We start from the raw sequence: 24,489 nt of genomic DNA, 5'->3' as shown, positions 1-24,489 counted from the left end.
AATACATTGCAAGAATCAAAAAATTCTTATTTATATAGAGTTCTTTAGAGAATTTCCTAGCCAGGTTTCGATATTGTTTTTGAAATTAAGTGTATTTTACAAATATAAGTGTGGATATCTTGCACAAAATCAATCGTCTTGCGATTCAAACGTCCATTTACCAATTAGTGATATAAATTCCTCCACTGTATATTATTTAGGTATTTTTAATCTGGGCATAGCATGCAATGTGTGTTTGAAAGAAGTTTTTTCGTGTGTGTGATCAGTGAGAAAATATACGAGCTATTTTTCGTGAACTCTCCTGGGCATTTTTTATGAACGTGATTCATACTGAGATGCAATTTTTTAACATGGGACCTTTTCAATTTTTAAGCATCACAAGATATCATTTGCTATAATGCAGTGGTTCCCAATTAGATCTAAGTATTAAATAAAATTGTCTTAAGAAAATCTCGCCTGGTCTTGCAGGTTTAACACATCAAGCGCGAAAGGATTATTTACTAATTCTATTCTGCATTCTAAAAATAAGTTTTCTGAATATCTACCACAAGCTGATCCGCCTGGGTTCGCTCGGGTGGAGTTCGATATATATGTTATAAAATAGGTATAACATACATATGTTAAAGTAGCTTTCTAAAAATGGTGAAAAAATTATTAAAAAAACATTGAAAAATATTTCCTCTGTAGGTATAATATTTGTGTAGAATATGACAACGTTTAAATTTATTCTGAATTTCGATAAAATGATTCGATGTAATATTAAATCCCGGCACGCACCTCTAACTTCTCTGAATTATTTGCCTTTTAAGCAATTTATATATAAATTGCTTTAACAGTGAAGTGTAAGATCGCGGGGAAACCTGCATGCTTGAGAGCTAGCCATAATATTCTCAATGGCGACGTCTGCCAATCCGCACTGGCCAGCGTTTTTTTTTTATACAAATACAAGTTAGCATTTAACTGCAATCTCACCTAGTGGTAAGTGATGATGCAGTCTAAGATGGAAGCGGGCCATACCCCTTCCAGGTTGGAAGGGGTATGGCAGTTTTCATTATCACCATGCTCCTTTGGTTTCTACACAGCATCGTACCGGAAGACTAAATCGCTTGGCGGCACGGCTTTGGCAGTAGGGTGGTCGGCCGAAGCCTTCCACCAGACTTAAACCCTTCTAAGACCTAAACCCTCCTCATTCTGAGAAGATACCCGTGATCAGTACTGAGCCGGCGATGGGCTGATCATGATGATGATTTTAATCTTACCGTGAATAGTCGTAAGTACCTGCCACTAATTGGGAAACACTGTTGTAAAATATAATAAAAAAATAACTTATATTAAATTTTAGTAGTAATTAACACTGCCAATGGATCTCTAAATTAAGTGTTTAGTTGATTCCTTTCTGCATTGTACCACGTCCCAATAGATGACGTAGTTTCCATTTTTCTTAATAAGTAAAATATTATTATATAAATATTAGAGGCAAAATAATAATAATATGTTCAATGTAATAGTAATAATAAAATGTTTAATGATATTTAATAACGTATAGTACAAATAACTGCAAAATGGAGATAAAATTTAGTATAGAATTTCGGTAGCTTAAGTCGGTGTTCGCATTAATGTTGTTAGAGGATACGTCGTTAACTGAAATTTTGGAAAATAAATTTGAATATTGTCTCACTGGTCAAGGTGTGTCTAATGAACAATCGGTATGTTGTTACTAGTGGTGTTACATGTTGTATGGTATAACTATTGCTCTAACTGAAGAATCTATTCATACGGGTACTTACTATTTTCTTCCATGAAACCATAGTGTTAATTTTACCTGATACCCTATCCCTTTCAATTTTTCCTGTACTCAATTTAATTATAACCTAATAAACTTTGTATGAAAAAATTGTGGGTTGGCGAGATTAATTTCGCTTGGAAATTACTAATTATTGCCCAAAATCAAGTAAATAAGATGTCAAAGAGTTTTTGATGGTACTGTACCCCTGTGCGTAGATTCTTTGTTTCCATCGAATCTATTTGAGGAAAGCATTGACGCCGGCAGCGTTAGTCAGTTGGCTGCGGTGGTTAGCGTCGGCGGGTAGGCGTTGGGTTCCGTTGGTGCCGTCGTATGATAGTGATACGGTGTTCGCGCACTGAACAAAGTCGGGCGACGCTCTTAGGTTAATAAACGCATCGTGTGTTCCAACAAACTTTTCAGCGAGACTTATTATATCCCCCACTTTATACCCCCTTTCCAGACTTCTATTTCCGAAAGTTTTTATAATGTACGTAAGAAAGTAGCTTAGTGTTAGACTTCGATTTTTTATGATTCCTTGGTACTTATCGCTGTCGGCCATCTCTTTTTTAGACTTAAGTAGGTTCTATAAAAGTGACTATCGGTTCTTTAAAAAATAATTCACAAATTACTTGATTAGTTTTAAGGATTAAATTATACTATCGTATATTTTTGTAGACGCGGTTCAGTATTCTGAGCCTTTAGTGAAAGTTTTCGAGCGAAAACAGTTGCCGCTTTAGTTGGCCTTAATCTGTATGAACTTCTATAGGTAACTTAACAGAGTAATGCCAACTTTAGTTCCGAGTTAGTTTACTCAAGAACTTGCATTGAAAGCTCTGTCGTCGTTAAAGTGGTCGGTTCCAAAAATTTGTGGCGACGTAAGATGCATTTTATATTAGTTGTTATTAGCTGTTAAATTTTTTTTTCGAGAGTTGGTCGACAGCGAGCCCCCTTCGTTAGTGTAGCGGGTAGCATACTGGCGTAGTACAAATGTATGTGTGAGTGTTGTAACTGTGGGCGTGCACTGCGTCGCATGTCTAGCGATCATCTCTGATTGGTCGAATGGCGTCCGTACATGATAGTTGAGTGAAACGGAAACATGAACGCCCAGGGAGCTTATTTGCTGTCTCATTCAATTTTTTTGACGTCTTTGGCAATACCAGAATAATTGTCAAGTCCATCACAAATTGCTTTATTATGCTCTAAAAGTAGTGTTTCCTTGTTGTGTATAATCACAGAAGTCGAATACTATAGAAATATAGTGTGCCAGTTCTTTGGTGCGTAAATACACACTGCAAGATGTAATACTAACACGGCTTTTAGGGTACGCAACATGTATGCATTGCGTTGAAACCACTGAAATTGGCATTGAAAAAGGAATATCAGACTTGCTAACCCTTGCATTGTCAAAGACGTCAAAGTGATATGATAGAAAATCAGGAACCTGGTCGTTTCTTTTAGAATTTTGCAAGGTTAAGCTATTAGGAAAGTGTCTATGGTTCTTTGGAATCTTGTCAGGAATATCGGTCTTAGTCTATCGGTGACGTAGGATGGTTTTGGTCGGAAGCTATGTTTTTTATAACTAGTCATAGGCGGAGGTTGATGCACTTTTTGCTTAGGGCATGCTTTTTTGGGTTCTCTTTAACTCAGATTGTTTATTATATTTTAATTTATTATTTACAAGCTGATGCCTGCGACTTTTTGCGCGTGGATTGAATTTTTTTTAAATCCCGTGGAGACTCCGATTTTCCGAGGTAAAAAGTAGCCTTGTCACGTCCCAGGTCTATAGCCATGCAAAAAAACACGTTGATCCGTTGCTTCGGTTGCGACGTGATTGAAGGACAAACCAATTACACAAACACACTTTCACATTTATAATATGGGCAGAGATATTGATAAAATTAAATTGTTCAAGGTTTAGATTCATTATTTCTTAAGAAATTTGTCTTTGATGATGTTGCCCGTATTTTTGCCCCCGAGCAAAGAGTGCATGGTCGTTTGGAGCCGGCCTCTCGCCTCGTGCCCTCGTTGTGAAGCGTTAGTTGTCTCGGCGGAGTAATTAGTGATATTTACTAAAAACTTTTATATTACTTACTACAAATTAAATGGACCATTTGCATAGTTGTTACTACGCTTAATTTGTCCTCTCCATTCGAATTATATAATATGATTTTTTATTCATTATATTATATTATTATTATTATGTATATCAAACTATAGGTGCTGTTGTATTTAATTTAATGTTACTAGCGCGATTGTGATACGTCTCTCTGTAACGTCTTCGGGGTTTGATACGTTTTGAGCCAAATCATGAAAAAAGGGTATATTGAATTATTACTTTTAGGGTTAATTCGTGGTCGACCTGGAGTTTTATACGATACAAATTTTACTACTACCGGCGCTGTATAATTATTTTTTTCTAAGTTCAGATAGATTTTAAAATCATATCATTGACAATTCTTGTTCAGAGACTTTTGTACATTATTGTAGGATTTTAAGACTCGCGATGTCGGTTCTTGACATTTTTCCACATGTGTGCGTCTTGCACAAACTATGGGTATGAACTTATTAAAACTTAACGTACAAAAGAATCACATCGGAAGAATTTCAAGTGCGGCACTCGGTACTCGCCTTCACTTCGCTCTATTCGTTCGATTGTAGCTTCGTACTAATCGGAAGAGACCGGTTAATACAATATTATGTGATCGTTTTCATTCGAGTCACTAGACGTTCAAAAGGTTGTTAGTATTAGTGCATTTATCTTATCACACATCACTGTTGTTTACGCCTTTATCACACCGGCACATTTGCACGCGGTCGAGAAATTATTAACGCCTTTGCGTCTAAGGCTGAGATCTATAGAGCGTACTTTGACTTTGCTCAGACCTAAGTATCAGTTAAAAAGATACAGATTTATATCAGCGATATAACGCTGTCTCGTTTTAACAGTGTCTTAAGTCAGAGTTAAGTTAAAGCTATAGATCTCAACCTAAGTCGTAAAGGCATACTGCCTACGAATGCATCGGTATGCTAAAGGAAACACCTTTCATATTCCACCGATTTTGAACAACACCCCAACACTAACATTACATTTACACGTGAACGATTTAAAATCTTGTAACTTGTGCGAAGCGAGGCGATTTGGACGCTTTAAGATATTTTCAAGTTTCTAAATTCAATTAATTAATGACTTTTTTATTCAATACTAAATAACTAATAAAAATAAAAATATGGACCTGTTTCAAAGGACTTAATATATGCCTACAGCTTCGTTTCAAATCGTGTCGCATCGCACTTCGTCGGAAAAAAATCGTTCATCTGCGGACAAAGTTAAGGAGTAATAAAGTCTGACAAAATAGATGCTATGATGGAGATATTGATAATTTTGTACTTATGTTGGACAGAGTTAATTTATTTTTTACCAATGAAGATAATATTATGCTCACGTTCGATCAACCACTTGTCAACTTTGAATTTCGCAACTTCATAGTGATCTTTTAGCGATAACTTGCCTTTACAAGTAGATATTATAATAATATACTGAAACTATTATACCGGAACTTTTATTGTTTTCCATATCTACTAGATTATTTTTAATTAATTTCACACTTCTCTTACTAAACTATCTTTCATTTAATTTCAAAAGTGGGATATCCCACATTATAACCGAATTCAAAAAGGGGAAGGTGAGATGATAATAAGATGAGTATTTGAATTTAATTGTATATTGGCTATAGCGTAGCACAGTAACGCATTCGCTTGCGGGACTAAAACGATTAACGCCCTTATACATTTGAAGTTACCTACTTACGGCGTGATTGTAATAATTCATCTTTGAGCGAATGGCAAAGTTTAGAAGATGGTTGGTTGAATGTGTGCGTAGTCCTAATGTTAAATAAGATACAAAACGTTATGGAGTCCAGACTATGTAACATGTTATATTATTACACATATTATCAACATTCATTCTATTCTAAATAAGCCACAAGGCCACCATCTTAACCTACTTTTTTGTTTATCTGATTTTTTCTTTTGGTGTATTATATTCATTCTTTGCTAGGCAATTTTAGTGTTATAACACTTATATTATCTTTATGATTGTCCTAGAAGTACATGTTCATTTTATTCACATACTTCTTGTTACAAATAATATAAAATGTTCCATAGTGTAGACTCACCGATGTTGACAATTTGTTGCTCATGTTTAAATTATACTGAGATCTATAGAGCGTACTTTTAGACTACAGGCCCATGTTCAAAAATGGATGGGTCATATGAACCACCAGGTGACGTATACAGGACGATATAAGAGCATAAAATAATAAGATTCAGCATTATGCCGTCACTTGTAAGCTGTCCAACTGAGTGCTGGTGAGAATTCAAAAGTGCAGGTAAAGTGAGTACATTTTGGTCATATATTTTTATACGGCATTTTTACCATCGATAGATCCATGAAAAATAATAAGAAAGCGCGCAGTGCCGTAAAAAAATGGTGCGCCACAAAGTCAGGAATTTTTTTGATTTTCTGACAATTTCCAGGTTAAATTTGGTCATTTAATTCTGTACGGCATTAGTTTCATACTGTTTCAATACAGCCTCTAATCCATTATTCCGCAACGCCGTACAAAAATCATGCGACAAGGGGAAAACATTGAGGGTAGCAACCCCCTCTCTTTCCGTGGTCCGGGGGATGATTTGAAACAACATAAAATTAATTTATTTTGAAAGTGTGTTATGCATAGATAATATTTTTTTACATGCCGTACATTTTCGTTGGTCCAAAGGTTTGTAGGGGATGTGGATATTAAATACACACCCGTTCACTTCAGTTAGACGGCATAGTGATTTTATCATATTATCAATTGTTCTCTTCAAAAATATGTTAATGCCGTACAGTATCAGATGGCCATAAAGTACTACACTCTTAAAATGGTAGCGTCATTTTCATCAGCCTAAAAGATATGGTCTGCATTAAAATGTACGGCATAATTTTTTCCTAATTTATTTATCTTAATACTATTTAAAACAAGGGAAAAGCGTAAAAAATTGCTATATTTTATTAATCTATGAATATTCAAACTTTTGCAATAATTTGAAAAATTTCAGTTTTTGTATTTCTCTATAATTTTTTTTAGAACAGTTTCTTTTGAACGGCAATACTATATAACAATAGTATTTTACACTATCATGTTAAAAAAAAAGTTGCCGTACAGAGTCAAATGATTTTACAGCTTTAAAAATCAAGTATACCTTGAAATTAAGATAATTATTGATACACATTCAAATGAACACTGATTATTTGACGGCATTATTTTTAATAGTACTTTTGAGTGCTAGATAATGTTTTGGAACCAAAGCCGTACTTTTTCAAATCACCCCCCGGACCACGGAAAGAGAGGGGGTTGCTACCCTCAATTTTTTCCCCTTGTCGCATGATTTTTGTACGGCGTTGCGGAATAATAGATTAGAGGCTGTATTGAAACAGTATGAAACTAATGCCGTACAGAATGAAATGACCAAATTTACCCTGGAAATTGTCAGAAAATCAAAAAATTTACTGACTTTGTGGCGCACCATTTTTTTACGGCACTGCGCGCTTTCTTATTATTTTTCATGGATCTATCGATGGTAAAAATGCCGTACAAAAATATATGACCAAAATGTACTCACTCTACCTGCACTTTTGAATTCTCACCAGCACTCTGTTGGACAGCTTACAAGTGACGGCATAATGCTGAATCTTATTATTTTATGCTCCTATATCGTCCTGTATACGTCACCTGGTGGTTCATATGACCCATCCATTTTTGAACATGGGCCTGTAGTCTATTTGCTTTTGCTCAGACTCTAAACATAAATCTGTTTGTCTTTGCCTGACTGACCTGTTACGGTTACGGTTAAATTTTGACAGTCAATTTTATTGAAGCAAAATCGTTTGATAACTTTGGACCAAAATTTTATCTTTAACTTTATCATGGAGGTATAAAAACTGACTTGTGCAGCCCGCTTTGCTTTTTATTGACGGGCAAAGGTTAACGGTAGCCGTAACGTAAATTAAACCACCTATCATGCCACTGAGCCTATGTGAAGTCAGCAAAGTCACTCTTAGATCTCTGCCATAGACTGTCTGCAAATCTTTTTTATTTCTATACGAATTAATTTAAAAGTTGTAAGCCTAGTCGAGCGAAGGCAACCTTACTTTACTTTTATGTCAGAAAAACGAAAGTACACGATATAATAGTTGAGTAGTAAATTCAGTATTGATACAAACCAATGGAAGCTACATGTTTTGCGCGAAAATATTTACCATTGGAAATTTTCGAGTGGCAAATGTATTCATCTAAATATCAGCACACATTGGACAGCAAAATGCTCAAGCAATTATGATTGATGAATTCATATTATTCACAACTAAAATAGAGTTCGAAATAGCCTGCAAGAAATAAACTACAATGTAATTTTCTCTGGTATGCTATTTTGAACTCTATTATAGGTAGTTGTGATTTAGTTCATTATCAATTTATTATTGAAAACAGCTCAAGCATTTTGCTGCTCAGTGTGTGCTGACTTTAAGGCTGAGATCTATAGAGCGTACTTTGACTTTGCTAAGGCTTAAGTGTCTGTCAAAACGAGACAGATTTATGCCAACGATATAGCGCTGTCTCGTTTTAAAAGTATCTTAAGTCTGAGCAAAGCCAAAGTTCGCTCTATAGATGTCAACCTAAGTCTAGTTTCTCACGGGAAGACCAGTAAGCCTAGCAGCGAAGTTGCTATAATCACATTGCTACTGTCGCATTGTTGTTATTGGTTGAATTCGTGGTACCTAAAACCTCCTTCAACTTTGCATTTTAGTTAGCAGGAAAGTGTCAACCAATCGAAAGTGATTGCAATAGTCACACTGTTATAGCTTTCGTATACATTAAAGCTTATTCTATAAAGCTTAGACGTTTTGCAACTTCTCGTTGCTACAAGGTGGCCTGTCATCACATACAAATCTATCATGCTGACAAGCGATGGCTGCTGTCAACATGACGGATTTGTACGAGCTGACAGGTCGCGATTGTTGTGAGAATTACTAACTGTCAAAGCGTTATAGAATAAGTGGTTTTATATAGTTTTCGACATGTGGTGCTGTCAGAGCCAATAAATCAAAGCTTAAAGTTAACGTCATGTTCTATGGCGGTATACGTACATACATACGTGGTAGGTAAAGTAAGTATGGTAGGTTACCACAGTTATTTGACAGCTACTGTGACGATCACAATCACCTCTGCTTCGCTGACACTCTCTCACAGTTGGCTAAAATGCACAGTTGCACCGAAGTGCCATAAATTCGGCCAATTCAGACTTCAAATAACTTACGTCGCCTTGTGTGAGACTGCGCTAAGACATGTAAAGAAGCGGGATGATCGCTTGTGAATAACGAGAGCTTTATTGTAAACAAGTTTATCTTATTTGTAGTAGGACATGTGATCTCTTTATTTTAATAGAATTTTGATGGTCAATTTTACTTAATAGATCTAGCAGTATAGTGTTGAAATAGGAAATTATAATGATCGCACATTACATTTGTTATAGGTATTTCACTGTATATTGTTTTAAATAACCGATGCCATCCGATTTTTCACTGTTCTTTTTCGAAAAAAAAATCTCGTGGCATTTTCGGAACTCCCGGCTGCAAAGGTATCTGTGACGAATTGGTTTACTGATTTTTTTTATTTGTACATAAATATTTGTATTATATTTATAAGTTTACATTTGTGTGTAAATATGACGGAATTTTATTTTTTCTATTTAATTAGAAAAATGCCTTTTATACATAAATATAATTTTAAGCAGATTAGGTCATATTTTCTATTGTTTAACTACTTACTCGGCACATGGGAGTTCTAATTATGCATCGAATCCAACATAGACTGAAAGATTTGTTCAAAAATCTTTAAATCGGTGCAGATTTACAGCAAAATAGTTAAATTAGGCCGGCATAAACGTTTTGAACAAATCGTTCGGCAGTTCTTAGACCCATAATCATTTAGAATCACGGAAAGCCTTCGAGTTATCTGTACATGTTATTTGTAAGTATGTAATATCGACAATTAATGCTGCAACGAGCGCGCCGTCGCATTTTGCCAGCGGTTTGGACTTCTGTGCACACTGGCATACGGGTACACAGATACCGGAGCCGTACCGTACACGTACCGTTGGACCGGTTACGTGAAGCGTTTTATATTCGTATTAAAACGATGCGCACACGTTACTTAAGTAAAAAAATATGGCCGGTGATATAAGTCATGTACCTATACAGTTAATATTTTTCTTGAAATCTATTATCATCTTCTGAATCGAAATAATACCATTTTGAAGTTTAAATGTCTCTACTGCGCATTCCATCTAAGACTGCATTCGTATTTACCATCCAAAAAAATTGTAATTGGATCCATTAGATGGTGGGTTTTGTAGACAATTTTGTCAATCGCTGCTGTGACTGAAGGATAATGTACCGTCTAATGCGATGATGATTGCCTGAGAAATATCGTAAATACCTGGTAATCTGCTACATCAGTCGTTCCTTGCTCATGATTAACGGAATTGATTGATGCAGAACCCATCGTGTAATGGATCCTTAGGAGCTAAAAAACCGCTAGCGATTAGTGGCGTCTGTGCATCGTCAGTGTCACAAAAAAACGTCAGTGTGTAACCGGCCTTAGCGTGACAAGCCTCGAATATAAAGGTGTATCTAGACAGACATTCCACAGGCCCTACCTATCGAATTAGCTCAATACTAAAGACTGTTTGAGACTTTAAAAAAAAGAATATCATAATAATGAAAAAATATTTTCTGAAGCACCTTAACGAGTTTACAAAACATGTTTTATGGTGATTTATGCTGAACGCACATTACGGATGAACCGCGCGTGCCGCACATACCACATTTTTTAGACCTGATAAATGCGGATTAACTAATTAATTAATTTATTTACATTTATTTAGCGCGTCTTATGTGATCGACTTACGGCCGATATTAATAATAATAATCAATCTATCTGTAATCTGTCGATAAGTTACTTAGCAATGTTGTTACTCGTCAAAAGTCTTTTTGACAAATAACAGCGTTGCTAAGTAACTTATCGACAAGTTAAAGATAGATTGAGAATTGATTTTGGCCATTATTCTACTACGTCATTATTTCGGCATGACAGAGACTCTTGTCTGATTTGACACCTCAGTACTAGTAGATTTACGTAACTTTCCTGTCACCTTTCATAATTTGAAAACTTATAGACCCCTGAAAAATGAATTCTAGTTTAGAACGTGCGGTGCGTGCGGTTCGCCCCTAATACGCGATAGGCTTTAATGATAAGATCGCAATGTTTAACTCACTAGTATGTAAGGACAAATGCTTTACGTCACTGTGATAGACAATACAAATTTACCTGAGAGAAAACACCATAGGCATTTATGTGAAATTTAGAAAAATTCTTATGAGAAATGTAATAATTGTATCTACTCTCAAGTTTTGTGAGCGTTGCTTGATTTTGCACGAATTATGATTACTATTTTTCTTAAATGTTTTTTAATGAATTGTAATGTTGGTCGCACATTACTTCGGGCCGCACGCGACGATTCCTTCATACTGAATTTATACGCGTCAAAGAAATTCAGATGACGTATTCCATTACTGATGGACGCATTGCTTGGGGTTAGTTCCTTAATATGCGATCAACTTAAGTTTCAAATTCAGTGCAATAATGTCACAAGTCCTTAAGTATAATATAATCGTCTTAAATATAATCATTATACGTGTTAGAGAATACATATTTTTAGTTTTGTGACCATTATTTGTTACTTTTTGGTAAAATATGTACCTAAAATGAAATTAACGTTATTGCACTAGCCTAGCAACCATTTTTATTTATATTATACAACCCTTGTGCATGACGATACAGCTGTATCAGTGATAATTTTAAAATTATTATTTTTTAAAGCAATGTGGAATGCCTATTTGATTACATTTGAATTACTCAAATGGTCAGTGCAATAGAAAAATTATATTATTTGCAATAATAGTATAATATTTGAATGAACAAATATTAATTTAATTATGAATTATCGACACAATTATTAATTAAATATCACAATACAATTTTAATGAATTTACTTTTTTTTAATTTTAGTTGCTTGTATTTATATTTTAACTAGAGTGTTACACGAATTATTACCCTACTTAAATTACTGACAAATGCAATGATGTTGGTAAACAACGAAAAAAGCTGTGAGTGAAGTTAGGAATAAGCGCATAACTACGCTTTTCAATATTTAAATAGGGTAGCAGTTCATAATAATATTGTCTATTAAGTACTTTTCTAGTAAAATAACTTTTTTTGTAAAAAAATCTTTATAAAAATTAAAATGATTTCTTTCCTAGTTTACACAAAGAAACAAGTTGTCATACTAATTTTTGGCAAAACTTGTAAATAACTTGTCAAATGTCAAAATTGTATGGTCATTTTTTTGGGCATATTTTGTCGTCTCTTGTGTTAGCAACAATTTTCACAAGTATTTTACAGGTTTTGTATAAAACTTCTGTAAACTTATTTTTGGTGTAAACACAATATCGATACTGTCGCTTTTACAGAAGAGCTGTTTAAAGTTCAGATATGACTGGCACAAAAATAGTGGACGTTTCAAAAACAGTTTAGCTTCTGGTTGAGAATTATTGTGATCAGATACTAAACAGTACTGAAATGATGTGTTATTTTGTGCTAGTCATAATCGGAACTCAGCTCTTCTATGAAATCGGCAATAATGTGTAGATAACGCAATTATTGTGAACTAAGTCATCGGTAAGGCAACTACAATGGTAGAATACATGTTTTTAGACCTTGGTATAAACGTGGGGTACCTATAACAGTGATTTATTTTGACTTATAACCAAAATAATTGAATCAAAAGTGTAATAACTGATAAGTTTCAAAATCAAGCAACGCGTTTAATATTAAAAGAGAAGTTAAGGTTAAAGTACAAAGAGCGTATGTGCAGAAGTTCGGTCGCGGCTCTGAGCGGCTCTCGGGAGTGGCGGTGTGTGTAGTGCGACGCGCCCGCGTCGAGGTCTCGCTGTTCTGTTTGTTGACACATTATGTATATTTGAATGAATCAAATTATATGAGAATATGAATTTTACTGTGCTGACTTTCATTTTTATTTCTAACCTACTTGTGTACAACTCGTGCCAATGGGGAAATATATCAATAATGGCGGTGTTAATCATTCCCTCTCATTTACACAACATACCTGCGTGTAGTGTGCGAGTGAGAAGGAATAATTACTGCTGCCATTTTCGATTCATGTCTTTATTGGCACAAGTTATACAACAAAAACAATACTAAGGTTGAAATCTATAGAACGCACTTCACTTTGCTTAGACTTAAGTTTCAGTGATGCCAGCGCGGTATAGCGCTGTCTCGTTTCAATAGTCTTAAGTGCGAGAAAAGTCAAAGTGCGATCTATAGATCTCAGCCTAAAGGTGCGTACGCACTGAAACTGAACTGCAGCAGCACTGCACGAGACTGCAGTACGCGGCACATCGCGTCAGAATATTATTTCTATCATTTTGTATGGAGCATATCGCACTAGAGCGGCGCTGCAGAGCGCTTCAGCGCCCGTTACCGTGCGTTGCGGCTGGAGAGAATATGGGCAGCGTGCCTGCCGCGGCGCGCATTGACGCTGCAGTTCAGTTCGAGTGCGTTGGCACCATTAGGCTCGTCCTCAGAGGGGCCTTTATATTCAACAATTCTCTATCATTAAAGTAAGACTAAATAGTCCAAAACTCAGCTTCTCTGACCACAGGCTGAGAGTTAAAATTCTGCCATTGGCAATTCTTGATATGCAAACTGGAGAATTTGGATAGGAAGTCATAGGTTATACTTCAATATGTTTGAATATTGTGTTCACGAAATTGAGTGATCGGTCCCATTCCTAACTTAGTTTGAGGGGAAAGGGAAGTATAAGCCATAGATAATATTAGAGTTATGAGGGAACGGGAAGTATTAGCCATAGATAATATTAGAGTTATGAATAGGCCTCCAAAATGCCATATTCAACCATATAACCATAGGATGTATATATTCAACTGGGTAGCTATGCGGTGCAAGACTCCTGACATGAGTGACGGTGATTTGGATTATTATCAACCGACCCGCGCTGCGCATCTGCCTCAGGAATCGCTTCAATGAAAAGGCCTAAATATACATTTGAAAAATTATTTTATTTGTATCTAATATTTAACTAAATAGCTACTTTATGTACATTAATCTCAACAAAATACCTAAATATACTTAAATACAACATCTTTGAAGCTGTCCACGGTCTGTAGCTCTAGTGTGACGGGGCACTGTATCCAGTTTGACAACAACTCCTCCGTGTAGCCGATGAGGAAGTACATCTTAGTGGGGGACACGGCTCGACGCACTATGGCCGCTACGCGAATGTGGTTGAACTGACGTTTTATTATTATCTACAACAAAAGAATAAAATTTTGAAAGCATATGTAGTCACTCTAGATAGCCACATATGGTCATTTGATTCATTCTGGACTACTTAGGAGACTCTTGCTACCAGAAAGTAGATAGATAGATAGAACACTTTATTGCACACAAAAACACATATAAAGGCACACAACACAGAAAGAAGAAAACAGAAAAAACAAAGGCGGCCTTATTGCTTGGAGCAATCTCTACCAGGCAACCTTTGCTGAAAGGAGAAGCTAAGGTAGGGTTGGATAGTACCAAGTTGCAAGGAATTTTTAAAAGACATCTACATACCTATATTAGTATATAAAGTATTCATTATTCCATTAAAATTACTTCATTATTCCATTAAAAAATGAACTTTAATAGTTTGCGTTTGGTAACAAATTTAAAAAATTTGTGACCAAATATTTTTAGGGTTCCATACCAAAATGGTAAAAATGGAACCCTTATGGTGCGATTCTTTCACCATCTGTCTGTCATAATCGATTATTTAGGCAACTATTAAAGCTATCAACATGAAATTTGAAATAGTTGTATATACCCTACATGATCTGCAAAATATACCTCCGGCGACTACGCACCTTTGACATCTAGTATATCTATCTCTTTTATGACAGAGAGGGATAGGGGCCATCTAGCTTTTTAACCGACTTCCAAAAAAAGGAGGAGGTTCTCAATTCGTCGGAATCTTTTTTTGGTTTTAAATTGAATGAAAAACATACCTCACTACACACCAGGCCGTGCCAAGTGCCAGTGAAAAATCTTCTAATAAACTCATCTTCAACCGCAGTCTCTGACCTTCTAAGTCCATCTTTTAAACTTGCTAAAACAAAAATAAATATAAATACTTTGAAGACTACAATATTATAGGAATAAGCAGTGCATTGCAGTTCAATCTAATTTTTGGTATAGTTTTATTAAACCCAACCCCTTATCGGTTTCTACACACCGTCGTACATCGCTTGATAGCACAGCTTTGCTGATGGAGTGGTAACTAGCCACAGTCCTAGCCTCCCCACTACACCAGGCCAGACAATTTAGTAATCATAATTGCCCCTGCGGGGAATCGAACCTGGTACCTTCCTCTTATAAGACTACAGCGCTGCGGCAGGGAGGTTGTCAAAAACTTACAAGTATTCCAAGAGTTCCAGGACTTGCGATGAGCGATATAATGAGGAGGATTGGCCATCTCATATGTCAGTGGTCGGTCTCTCTTCTTGGTTATTCTGTACTTTCCTGAAACCACTCTGCTCAAAGCAGAAGACGTGTGAAATTGGGATGCGAACACTGGTGAGCATCCCGACAGCGATGAACACTGGAATTGTATTATACTGTGTAAAACTAAGTAAAATTATTTTACTGAAACTTAGGTTATGTATTTGTTATGTTTGTTCTTCTTTATTTGTACCTGAGCGAATTTGATGAGAGAGTTCATTGTTTAATATATAACAGACATTCAAAATAGATTGTTTAATTTTTATCAAAGCACAAATCAAAGTTTTTATTTTATATTTTCAAAATCCAAAATCAAATTCAAAACCTCCAAAGCTTCCAGTCTTCAAAATCACATTCAATTGACAATTCAAATGTCAAAATGTCAGTGTCACTGTCAAAAGAAATCAGCTTTGCCAGATGGTTGCCAGCCAATGCCAGGGTCTTAAGTCGAAATTACATTTCGTTTCCTAAAGTTACATTTTTGCAGCAAAAGTTACGTTTTTAATTTAAGTAAAAATAATCATAATAATTATTTAATGAATTTGGATGAAATTCCTACATAAAATCCAAAAATGAGTTACCTAACTACATAATGGCAACACGACAATTTTCGCGCGTATTTTTGAAAGTAGGTCGTGGTCCCTCATCGATCTACAAAGTACAGTAGACGATGTAAAACCACAAAACTAGGTAAGTTCTTAGTACAAATGGGAAAAATCAAGTTTGTCGTAAAAAATTTGAACATTTTCTATTTTGGGTAATGCTACATTTATCATTGTCCTTTTACTAATCTTTTTAATCTTAACAAAATATATTCATATTTATGAGTAGGTATAAGTACTTCAAGAGAAAATATGAAGCATGGAAAATAGCGTTACCTATTTCATACAAATTGAAATAGGTACCTACCTGAATAAATATTACAATAATTACGTATTACATATTATTGTATAGGTAAGTAACGTAGACTTTTGAACGCATGAGAGCATCATTAAATTCGAAAAAATATCAGAAATTGATAATCGGAAAAATATCTATTGGCACAGTTGATATGGCTTACAGTTACAACTCATTATCTATATGAGTCAGTTAATATAGTCAGTCAGTAAGTACATAAGCTATTGTAATTTTTGACACTGCACAGTTGTTAGTGAGACGCAGCCGCGACAATATGGCAGGTGAGTGCCGTAGATAATGTAGATAGATACTGATAAGATTACAATACCTACTTAGGTACTAGATATTGTTCAGAGCGCGTTTTTAATACGTTATCTTTTTTTTTTCATATAAAAATATAAAAGCAATGGCCTTGCTCATAGAAAATACGGAGATAATAAGTTTCCTTTACATCTATCATACAAAGATCAATCTTATGCTAATATTAGATATATTTATTTAGGTACTTTTACTAATAATTTATGTTAAACTATAGAAGTACCTATCGCAATGCATGCTAATAGATCTCTTCTAATAAGTTAATTAACACCTAGTTAAGTGGTTATATTTTTTATGCTACACTAAAATAATGTCCGACATGAGTTACAATGCAAATTATGCAATCTACTATGTTTGCAAACATCTCGTAAGTTCCAACATCAACTGTCTCAAAACATTCAAAAAGTCTCACATCATTCGCAATCGCAAAGCATAGGCTTTCACGTATCGGAAACCAAATAACGAACAGACAAACATTAAGTTTTACTGTATATAAGATAAAGTTTTGTTACTTCTATCCATCCTACCTAAATAAGTGCATTCACCTACGTGGCATCTGGTTACATAAAACACCATTAAGTATACTATCGGCAAATGATAATGCAATCGGGCTGATACAGTTCATAAAATATTGCTTAATCGATTAATAGGTACCTGCCTATCTAAATTAATTCCCTCGAATTTCTTTCTTTTCGAATAGTCGACTATCTCAGTTGGTAATCTGAGATCGCAAACTTATCTTATTCTTGGTAATTAATAGGTATATTTGCTTTCTCCGGCTGTAACTGAATTACCTAGGAATAATATTTGAGCTTGAACCTAGGTAATTCAGTTACACAGGGGATATAGGTGCAAAACGAAAGCAGTGCGAAGAATGCCTGCGTCTACATCCGTACATGGAATCTTTAATTTTCGGGGATAAAAAGTAGCTGATGTTTTCGATGTTTCTGTACCTTTCGTCAGTGGAAGGGTAACAGACAGACAGAAATATTCTCGCATAAGTAGTATGGATAGAATTTTGCATCTCTCTCATTTATTTACCTACATTAGGTACTTACTCACTCATTATAATCATTTTTTCATGTTTACAAAAAATAAAGTGATAGACACATTCCTAAGAAGTGTAAATTAAAAATTCATAACACCCCCGACAAGTGAAGGTTACAGTAACTAGAAAAGAGCTGATAACCTTCAAACGGCTGAACCGATTTTCTTGAATTATAGCTAAGAACACTCTCGATCAAGCCACCTTTCAAACAAAAAAAAAACTAAATTAAAATCGGTTCATTAGTTTAGGAGCTACAATGCCACAGACAGATACACACGTCAAACTTATGACACCCCTCTTTTTGGGTCGGGGGTTAAAAATTTGACCGGTTGAATCGGTCCCTCTAGAGTCTAGCAGCGGGGTAGGATCTAAGCTACCGGTGGTTAGGGCTCCAGAGGGTAACCTCCTCGCAATGTGTGCCGTTCAAGAATTGCCTGTATCCTTGATCCAACCATTATGTTTATGCATAAACTTCTTCGTGATATTTCTCAAGCCGTATCGTTGATCTGAAAAGACGCTACGCCATTGTGGAAATTAAACAATGCACGTAGCAGATGAATTATTATGCAAATAGAAATTACACGTCAATATAACACCGATAAACCGTAAGCTGTGTTCACATTCCACTCCACTATCGATCTATGCGACTCCGATTTGTGATTATCACATCATACTTCACACTAGCACACTAATATTATAAAGGCAAAAGTTTGTGTGTGTGTGTGTATGGTGTATGTTTATTACTCCATCACGCAAAAACTGCTCGATGGATTTGGCTGTTTGGAATGAAGATAGATAATATTCTGGATTAGCATATAGCCCCGGAAATTCGAAGAATTCCCACGGAATTTCAAAAACTTAAATCCACGCGGACGAAGTCATGGGCATCAGCTTATTGTTGCTAATTCTGTTGTACACAATCTCTTAAATAACTGTCCAAAATAATGCTAGCAGGGAGAAATTATGAAAGGGAGAACTATACACTTGGATCTGTCAATTTACTTTAGAGAAAGAATTAGCCAATAATAATTGTCTTGAATATTTCCTATAAGTGGGAATATTTAATTACATGGCTGAAAGCTGGGGCAAAATCATTATAACACAATCATCGTTTTTATTCGGCATTTATTACTTACTAATAAAAATTCTGAAGCAATTTATTTACAGACCTTGTTTAAGAAAAGGCGCAAATGACGTCACATTATTTTCTGAGTGCGAACTTTCCAACAAACTGCTGTGCAATGGCGAGACATAAACAGTATTTGTGTTTCTTTGTGAATATAATTAATCAATAAATTTAAACCACCGCACTGGTCAAGTGCGGATTGGCAGACTTCACACACCTTTGAGACCATTATGGAGAACTCTCAGGCATGCAAGTTTCCTCACGATGTTTTCCTTCACCCTAGGAATTAAGTATGGGTTATAAATATTATTCTTATATCTCGTAATAATCATGTTACAGTAATCTATAGTTATAACTGTATCTAGGATAAATAATTACAGCTTGCACTAGTCTTTATGTTTTTCCAACCTCGAGTCACTTGTGCTATATAATAGGATTACCTATACAAATAACGTTGCGTTTGTTCAAGTGCTGCTATTTATCTAGAACTATACGATAGCCGCGAATTCGTCCGAGTGGATCTAGGATTTTAAATAGCTAATCCCGCGAGAACTCTTTGATTTTCAGTAATAAAAGTCGCCTATGGCCGTGATCGGGATGTCATCAAAATCAGATAAGCGGATTTTCTGAGAAAATAATATAACAGAGAGATACACTTTTGAATTCTAAATATTAGTTTGTAATAATCAAAAAAATAACTAGGCTATGCTTATAGAGGAATGAAAATCACATGGTTCATGCTAATTACAGGAAATGATAATTATAATTACGAATTAAGTATACCTTACCTACCAAGGTACCAAATACGATACAATATTTGGAAATAATATGCGTCAACTTGTTCACGAAAACTCATATCAATAAGTAACTAATTCTAGTCGATATATTATACTTATTAGATATTTTGTTATTTACATATCACCAGATATGTACCTAAATACCTATACCTACCTACTTACCTGCAATTCCAGTAAATTAATATTTAGTTACTTAATCATTGGCTTCGGATTAACCCCTTATCACAAAGCAACACTCACGGCAATTATTCGGAATATTGATGAATAGATTTTACGCTGATAACATTAATAATTTATTCCGAAGCTTTGAAATTCCTCTTACTCAGAATTTTTACTGGGAACATTTGTTATGCAGATAAATATTATGGTTGGGGTGGAATGCCGCCGCCACACGGCTACCCTTCTGGACCGCCGGGATCTGGCACCCCCGGTCATCCTCCACAAACATATCCCTACGGCCCGGGAGTTGTGTTCTATCCCGTCCATCCGGCATACTTCTATCCGCCACATCACCACCCCCCTTACCCTCCACCCCCTGACTCTGTCCAAGTAGTAGACTCCCCACCAGAGGAACCTGAATTACCTGGAGAGACGGTCGAGTTACCTTGGAGTAAGTTAACCCGGGTTTGCATACTTGAATAGTCGTAACAATCACGCAATCTTTCCCCAAAAAATTAGAGCATTCCAAATTTTCCTGATTATTTCTCACAGCAGAAGTAATCAGGTACAAGCCGGAATCTTAAAATTTAGTATAAAGATAACGCGATTGTTGACAAACTCGAAAAAAAAACCGGATACGAAGAGATGACACCTTGGCAGTAGAAGTTTGATTTTCTTAGATGGTCAACTATAAAAAAATTTATAAGCTTATCCATTGCTTTTGTGTTTAGGTTAGTTTAGGTTTAAACTAAGGTGTTATCTCTTCATGAATCCCGCCAGTCGTGTTGGGTCTTGGGCCAATCCTCTCTATGGTTCCTTATCTCCTGACCTTCTCCTTTCTTCCCTACCCTTGGTTTCTTCAAACGATGAATACTAGACTTTACCTGTATCTATTTTTTGATTTTTTAAGACTTAAGTAAACCATATAGAGTTTTGGCCATTGCTTTTGTGTTGTGACTAAATATTTATTAAATTCTTCAAAAAAAAACTTACTACTTGTTGTTTCGTTCCTAATAATAGGTATACTTATCAACAGATAAAACCATTTTTACCTGATTACGAAGTATTTGATAACAAACTGATAGGTGCAGTAACACCATTATCAAAAAATATTATTTGATAAATTGTACACAACATTCGTTTTAAGTCAATCCTTAATTATACAAAAATTTTGATGTACCTTGACTCAATTATTCGATATCATATAACTCAGCATTAGATTCAACACCAGTAAAAAGTATTTTTATGTTTACTTAGAATAAATATGTTTTCTTGTATACTTATATAATACATAACATGTACAAGTGGAAATTCTCTGCTCGGGATTCGATCTCTTGGAAATTTAATTTTTCTTGTTGTAAAAGGCGAGATGCCAAAAATCAGAATTTTTGGCATCTCGCCTTTTACAACAAGAAAAATTAAATTTGGTTTTTCAGTAATTTCAAAATTACTTGCCTGAAACCGAAGCATAACGGCATGTTAGCCCACATCATTACGTTCCATCGCATATTATGAATGAATAAAAAACTTGTTCCAAATTCTAGTTCACATCTCACATAGACATACAATATATACATAATCGGTTTATAGAGATTAATGTAGCAATAACGTTTTCCAGGCACATACCGTTGGGTCCCAGCATGTCTGAGCCAGAGAAGCATCCCCATGGGAGCTCTGCGCGTGGGCACGGACGTTGATGGCGACGAGATCTACGCAGGCAGAGCTCATCACGAGGGTGACGTCCTCCCTGCAAAAGTCATTCCCACAAAGAACGCGTGCTATATCGCGTACAGTGGCGAAGAAATCCTAAAGGACCAGTTTGAGGTAAATACAACTGTTAAGGATCAAGATATAATTTTGTCTACCAATCGAACTGAATGTATTACATTGGACCTTGTCTCAAGGTGTGGTCCGCTTCTTATTTTATATTGCTCGGTCTTGAGCATCTTTTGAACATTTTTTGAGTCTACTTTTCCCTCTCAACTCGCATCGTTATCGCTGGCGCACCGAAATAGGTGCCATCTTCTCTAGAACTTCATAGAACAATTCGTTAAAGTAAAGCTGGACCAAACCCAGATAGGTACCTGGTACATGCTCATTGAAAAAGCTTTTAATTTCATACAGAGGCAACGCTCAACGCTCGACGATGCCTCCGAACCCATAAATTCAGATGAACTTACATAAAGATCATTAATGGAGTTTATTACCTAAACGATCAACAGGTATTGCAAGACTCATGTATGGCATAGTCTACCAGATCAGAGTTCTACTGTTATTTTATATAACCGTACCGTCTTCCAGGTGCTGGTACCAGCGATGTTCTCGTGGCAGTTCTCGACGGGCGGCAACGTGCCCCCGGGCGCGGTGGAGGCCGGCATGACCGCCGACGGCGAGAAGCTCTACTTCGGTAGAGTCACGCACGACGGCTGCACTACTCCTGGCAAGGTAAGCTACAGCATATCCTCTGTAATATCAAAAGCTATAAGCTGTATGTAATCAAAAGTAATCCGCTAAAAAGCAAATCTGTATGGTACAACATGCAACATGCGACGTGCAGCACCCGTCCTCTCATTTCCAAGCGTGCAGGAAAAGCCAGCCATCAAGCAAGCCCCAAGTGCAGCACCACACAAATCCACCAGAACTCACTCGACTTACGTTCGCTCCGACACTGGAACATCCTATAAAGTCAACATCTCCTGAGGATGGGGTTGTATATCATGGACTTCCGCAAAGTAACGCCTGCTTCTATACAATATCTTCTGTAACACTATCTTCTTCGACTTGGCGTAATCCCACCTAGGTGAGGTCCGCTTTCTCCAGGCTGAGCCTAATGGGCATCGCACGAGAGGCACCGGCGCACGTTCGTTAAAGTTCGCGGAGTTTCTTGATATGCGCTGAGGATGCACCTGAGTGGATTTTGGTGGGTAGAAATACCACACAAACCAAGATTTACCCCTCATTAACAAAAAAAGGTAGGCTCCACTTTTTTACAGTGTGCCGTCCACCTTGCGAGGTTTAGAACATCGATTTTTTTCTTTTACTTCGATCACATTGCGAGGGAAAATGCAAGCGGTATTGAAAAACTCACGATCACTGGCAAAAACTGAGAAAATGGACCTCCGTTGTAGCCAAAATAACCCTTTTAACTTTAGGTACATACTGATATTGTTTATTTTGCTGTATTTCCAGATTCATCAGAGCCATGGCGTCTGCTACTACCCATTCGACGGTGAAGAGAGGAGCTCGGCCGAATACGAATGCCTCGTCCTTTTCTAAAGCCATCAGTGTAACAAGGAAGTCTGTGTCATATCAGGGATAATTTATTTAAGCAATAAAATAGTGGACTGTAGCTCCTAAAGCACTCAATAGTATGTATCAAATAATTTAACTAAAGGTACTTATTGCATTTATCAAAATATGAAAAAATTAAGTATTCGAGTATTTATTCTTGTCAATTGAATAGCAATACATTACAGATGTAGACTACATGTAGCGTAAGTAAATAATAATTTAATGTAAATTGAATACATAATTGAGAAGCATAAATTGTTCAATGTAAACTAATAAGATAAGTCTGAAATAATTGACTTGAAATATATTTTGCATACATTTGTCATCTGTTTTTTATTTCACACTAGATAATGCATGCTATACGACCTACCAACGATTCGTTTTCCGATACTTGGTCGCCATTTCACCATCTTTGGGCCGAATATCTACCAGTGCTTCTGAACGCACATTGCCACTTCACTTTGTCAATCCGTTGAGCTAAGTTGAATACTCTAAAGATCTACTATGGCTGCCTAACGATGTTTCCCTTCGCCATTAAAACAAGTGATATTTAATTGCTCAAAACTCATATAACTCCAAAAAATTAGAGACTGCCCGGGATAAAAGCCTGGAACCGGAAAGCTATTAGCGGTTCACCAATAGGCTTGGATGGTGTTTGATTCATCCAAGCCAGTACTCAGTAGGTAGGTAAAGTACTTATGAAGACTCTACCTATACTTCTTAGGTAGGTACTTAGGTACTTTCTGTAGACAAGTAAGTTCTAATATATCTATTATGATTTATGTACCTATGTATAAATTTTTATTGATATTGATATTACAATTAATTTGTAAGATGAATTAATACAATGAACCTAAAACTAAAAACCTTAAAAAATATAATATTATAATAACTAAAATAAATTATCAAAAGAAGTCCCTTTAGGCGAGGTTCCGGAGATACTGGCAGCGTTCCCCCTTTGAATGGCTAGACTAAATTATTTGTCCGAGGTAGCTGCCAGCTCTTCGGTCTCCTGTGATGTCGACTAACCTTTTTGAAATTTCCCTAAAAAGCCTTATAGCCTAGGACCCCATGGACCAAGGGTCTCGACGCCGAATGGGACAAAATCATATTCGGAGCCTAGAGCCCTGTATTTAGCTTTTTCAGCCGCTTCACAAACCGCACCAGCTCTGTTGTTCGCTCCATGTAAATGGGAAGGGGCCAGCGTGTCTGAACAGGTTGCATCCCATACCAGCACCCGGCCCATCTTCCATGGAAAAATAAGTATTCGAGTATAAGTTTTGTCAATATATAAAGCAACTCCTACAAGGTTTCTATAAGCAAAC

General features: G+C 36.1%; 2 protein-coding genes and 1 long non-coding RNA gene across 4 annotated transcripts; 1 reads left to right on the top strand and 2 right to left on the bottom strand.

Moving 5' to 3' along the window:
- Positions 1-2,467: 2,467 nt before the first annotated feature.
- Positions 2,468-8,388, bottom strand: LOC123869222. The gene is made up of 2 exons (XR_006796838.1): positions 8,352-8,388; positions 2,468-5,997 (listed from the first exon to the last, which is right to left on the bottom strand). It is a non-coding gene; the product is annotated as an uncharacterized LOC123869222 (long non-coding RNA).
- A 5,641-nt stretch (positions 8,389-14,029) lies between these two features.
- On the bottom strand, positions 14,030-15,896 carry LOC123869215 (28S ribosomal protein S24, mitochondrial). Its single transcript, XM_045912036.1, has 4 exons — positions 15,722-15,896; positions 15,445-15,628; positions 15,036-15,136; positions 14,030-14,297 (listed from the first exon to the last, which is right to left on the bottom strand). The coding sequence occupies exons 1-4, from the start codon at positions 15,746-15,748 to the stop codon at positions 14,109-14,111; spliced, it is 501 nt and encodes a 166-aa protein (XP_045767992.1). The 5' UTR covers positions 15,749-15,896; the 3' UTR covers positions 14,030-14,108.
- A 652-nt stretch (positions 15,897-16,548) lies between these two features.
- On the top strand, positions 16,549-23,487 carry LOC123869214. Of its 2 annotated transcripts, XM_045912034.1 has the most exons (5): positions 16,549-16,706; positions 20,070-20,324; positions 21,492-21,697; positions 22,175-22,318; positions 23,063-23,487. In XM_045912034.1, exons 1-5 carry the CDS (start codon positions 16,700-16,702, stop codon positions 23,147-23,149), a joined length of 699 nt encoding a protein of 232 aa, XP_045767990.1. In that variant the 5' UTR covers positions 16,549-16,699; the 3' UTR covers positions 23,150-23,487. The 2 variants fall into 2 exon arrangements, with proteins under 2 accessions (XP_045767990.1, XP_045767991.1); XM_045912035.1 differs by lacking the exon at positions 20,070-20,324.
- Positions 23,488-24,489: the final 1,002 nt, after the last annotated feature.

Source organism: Maniola jurtina, chromosome 10 (assembly GCF_905333055.1).
Source record: "Maniola jurtina chromosome 10, ilManJurt1.1, whole genome shotgun sequence".
Lineage (NCBI taxonomy): Eukaryota > Metazoa > Arthropoda > Insecta > Lepidoptera > Nymphalidae > Maniola > Maniola jurtina.
The sequence above is the reverse complement of the archived record's forward strand: the minus strand, read 5'-3'. Positions and strand labels throughout refer to the sequence as shown.

Bases quoted from the DNA above. Each gene is read 5' to 3' on its own strand.
- LOC123869215 (XM_045912036.1), bottom strand. From the start codon at position 15,748: ATGAACTCTCTCATCAAATTCGCTCAG. The intron at 15,137-15,444 runs GTAAGTTTTTGA...TTTTTGTTTTAG, and splicing joins CTGGAACTCTTGGAATACTT to CAAGTTTAAAAGATGGACTT. The intron at 14,298-15,035 runs GTATGTTTTTCA...CTTTTGTTGTAG, and splicing joins ACGGCCTGGTGTGTAGTGAG to ATAATAATAAAACGTCAGTT.
- LOC123869214 (XM_045912034.1), top strand. The intron at 20,325-21,491 runs GTAAGTTAACCC...AACGTTTTCCAG, and splicing joins GACGGTCGAGTTACCTTGGA to GCACATACCGTTGGGTCCCA. The intron at 21,698-22,174 runs GTAAATACAACT...ACCGTCTTCCAG, and splicing joins TCCTAAAGGACCAGTTTGAG to GTGCTGGTACCAGCGATGTT.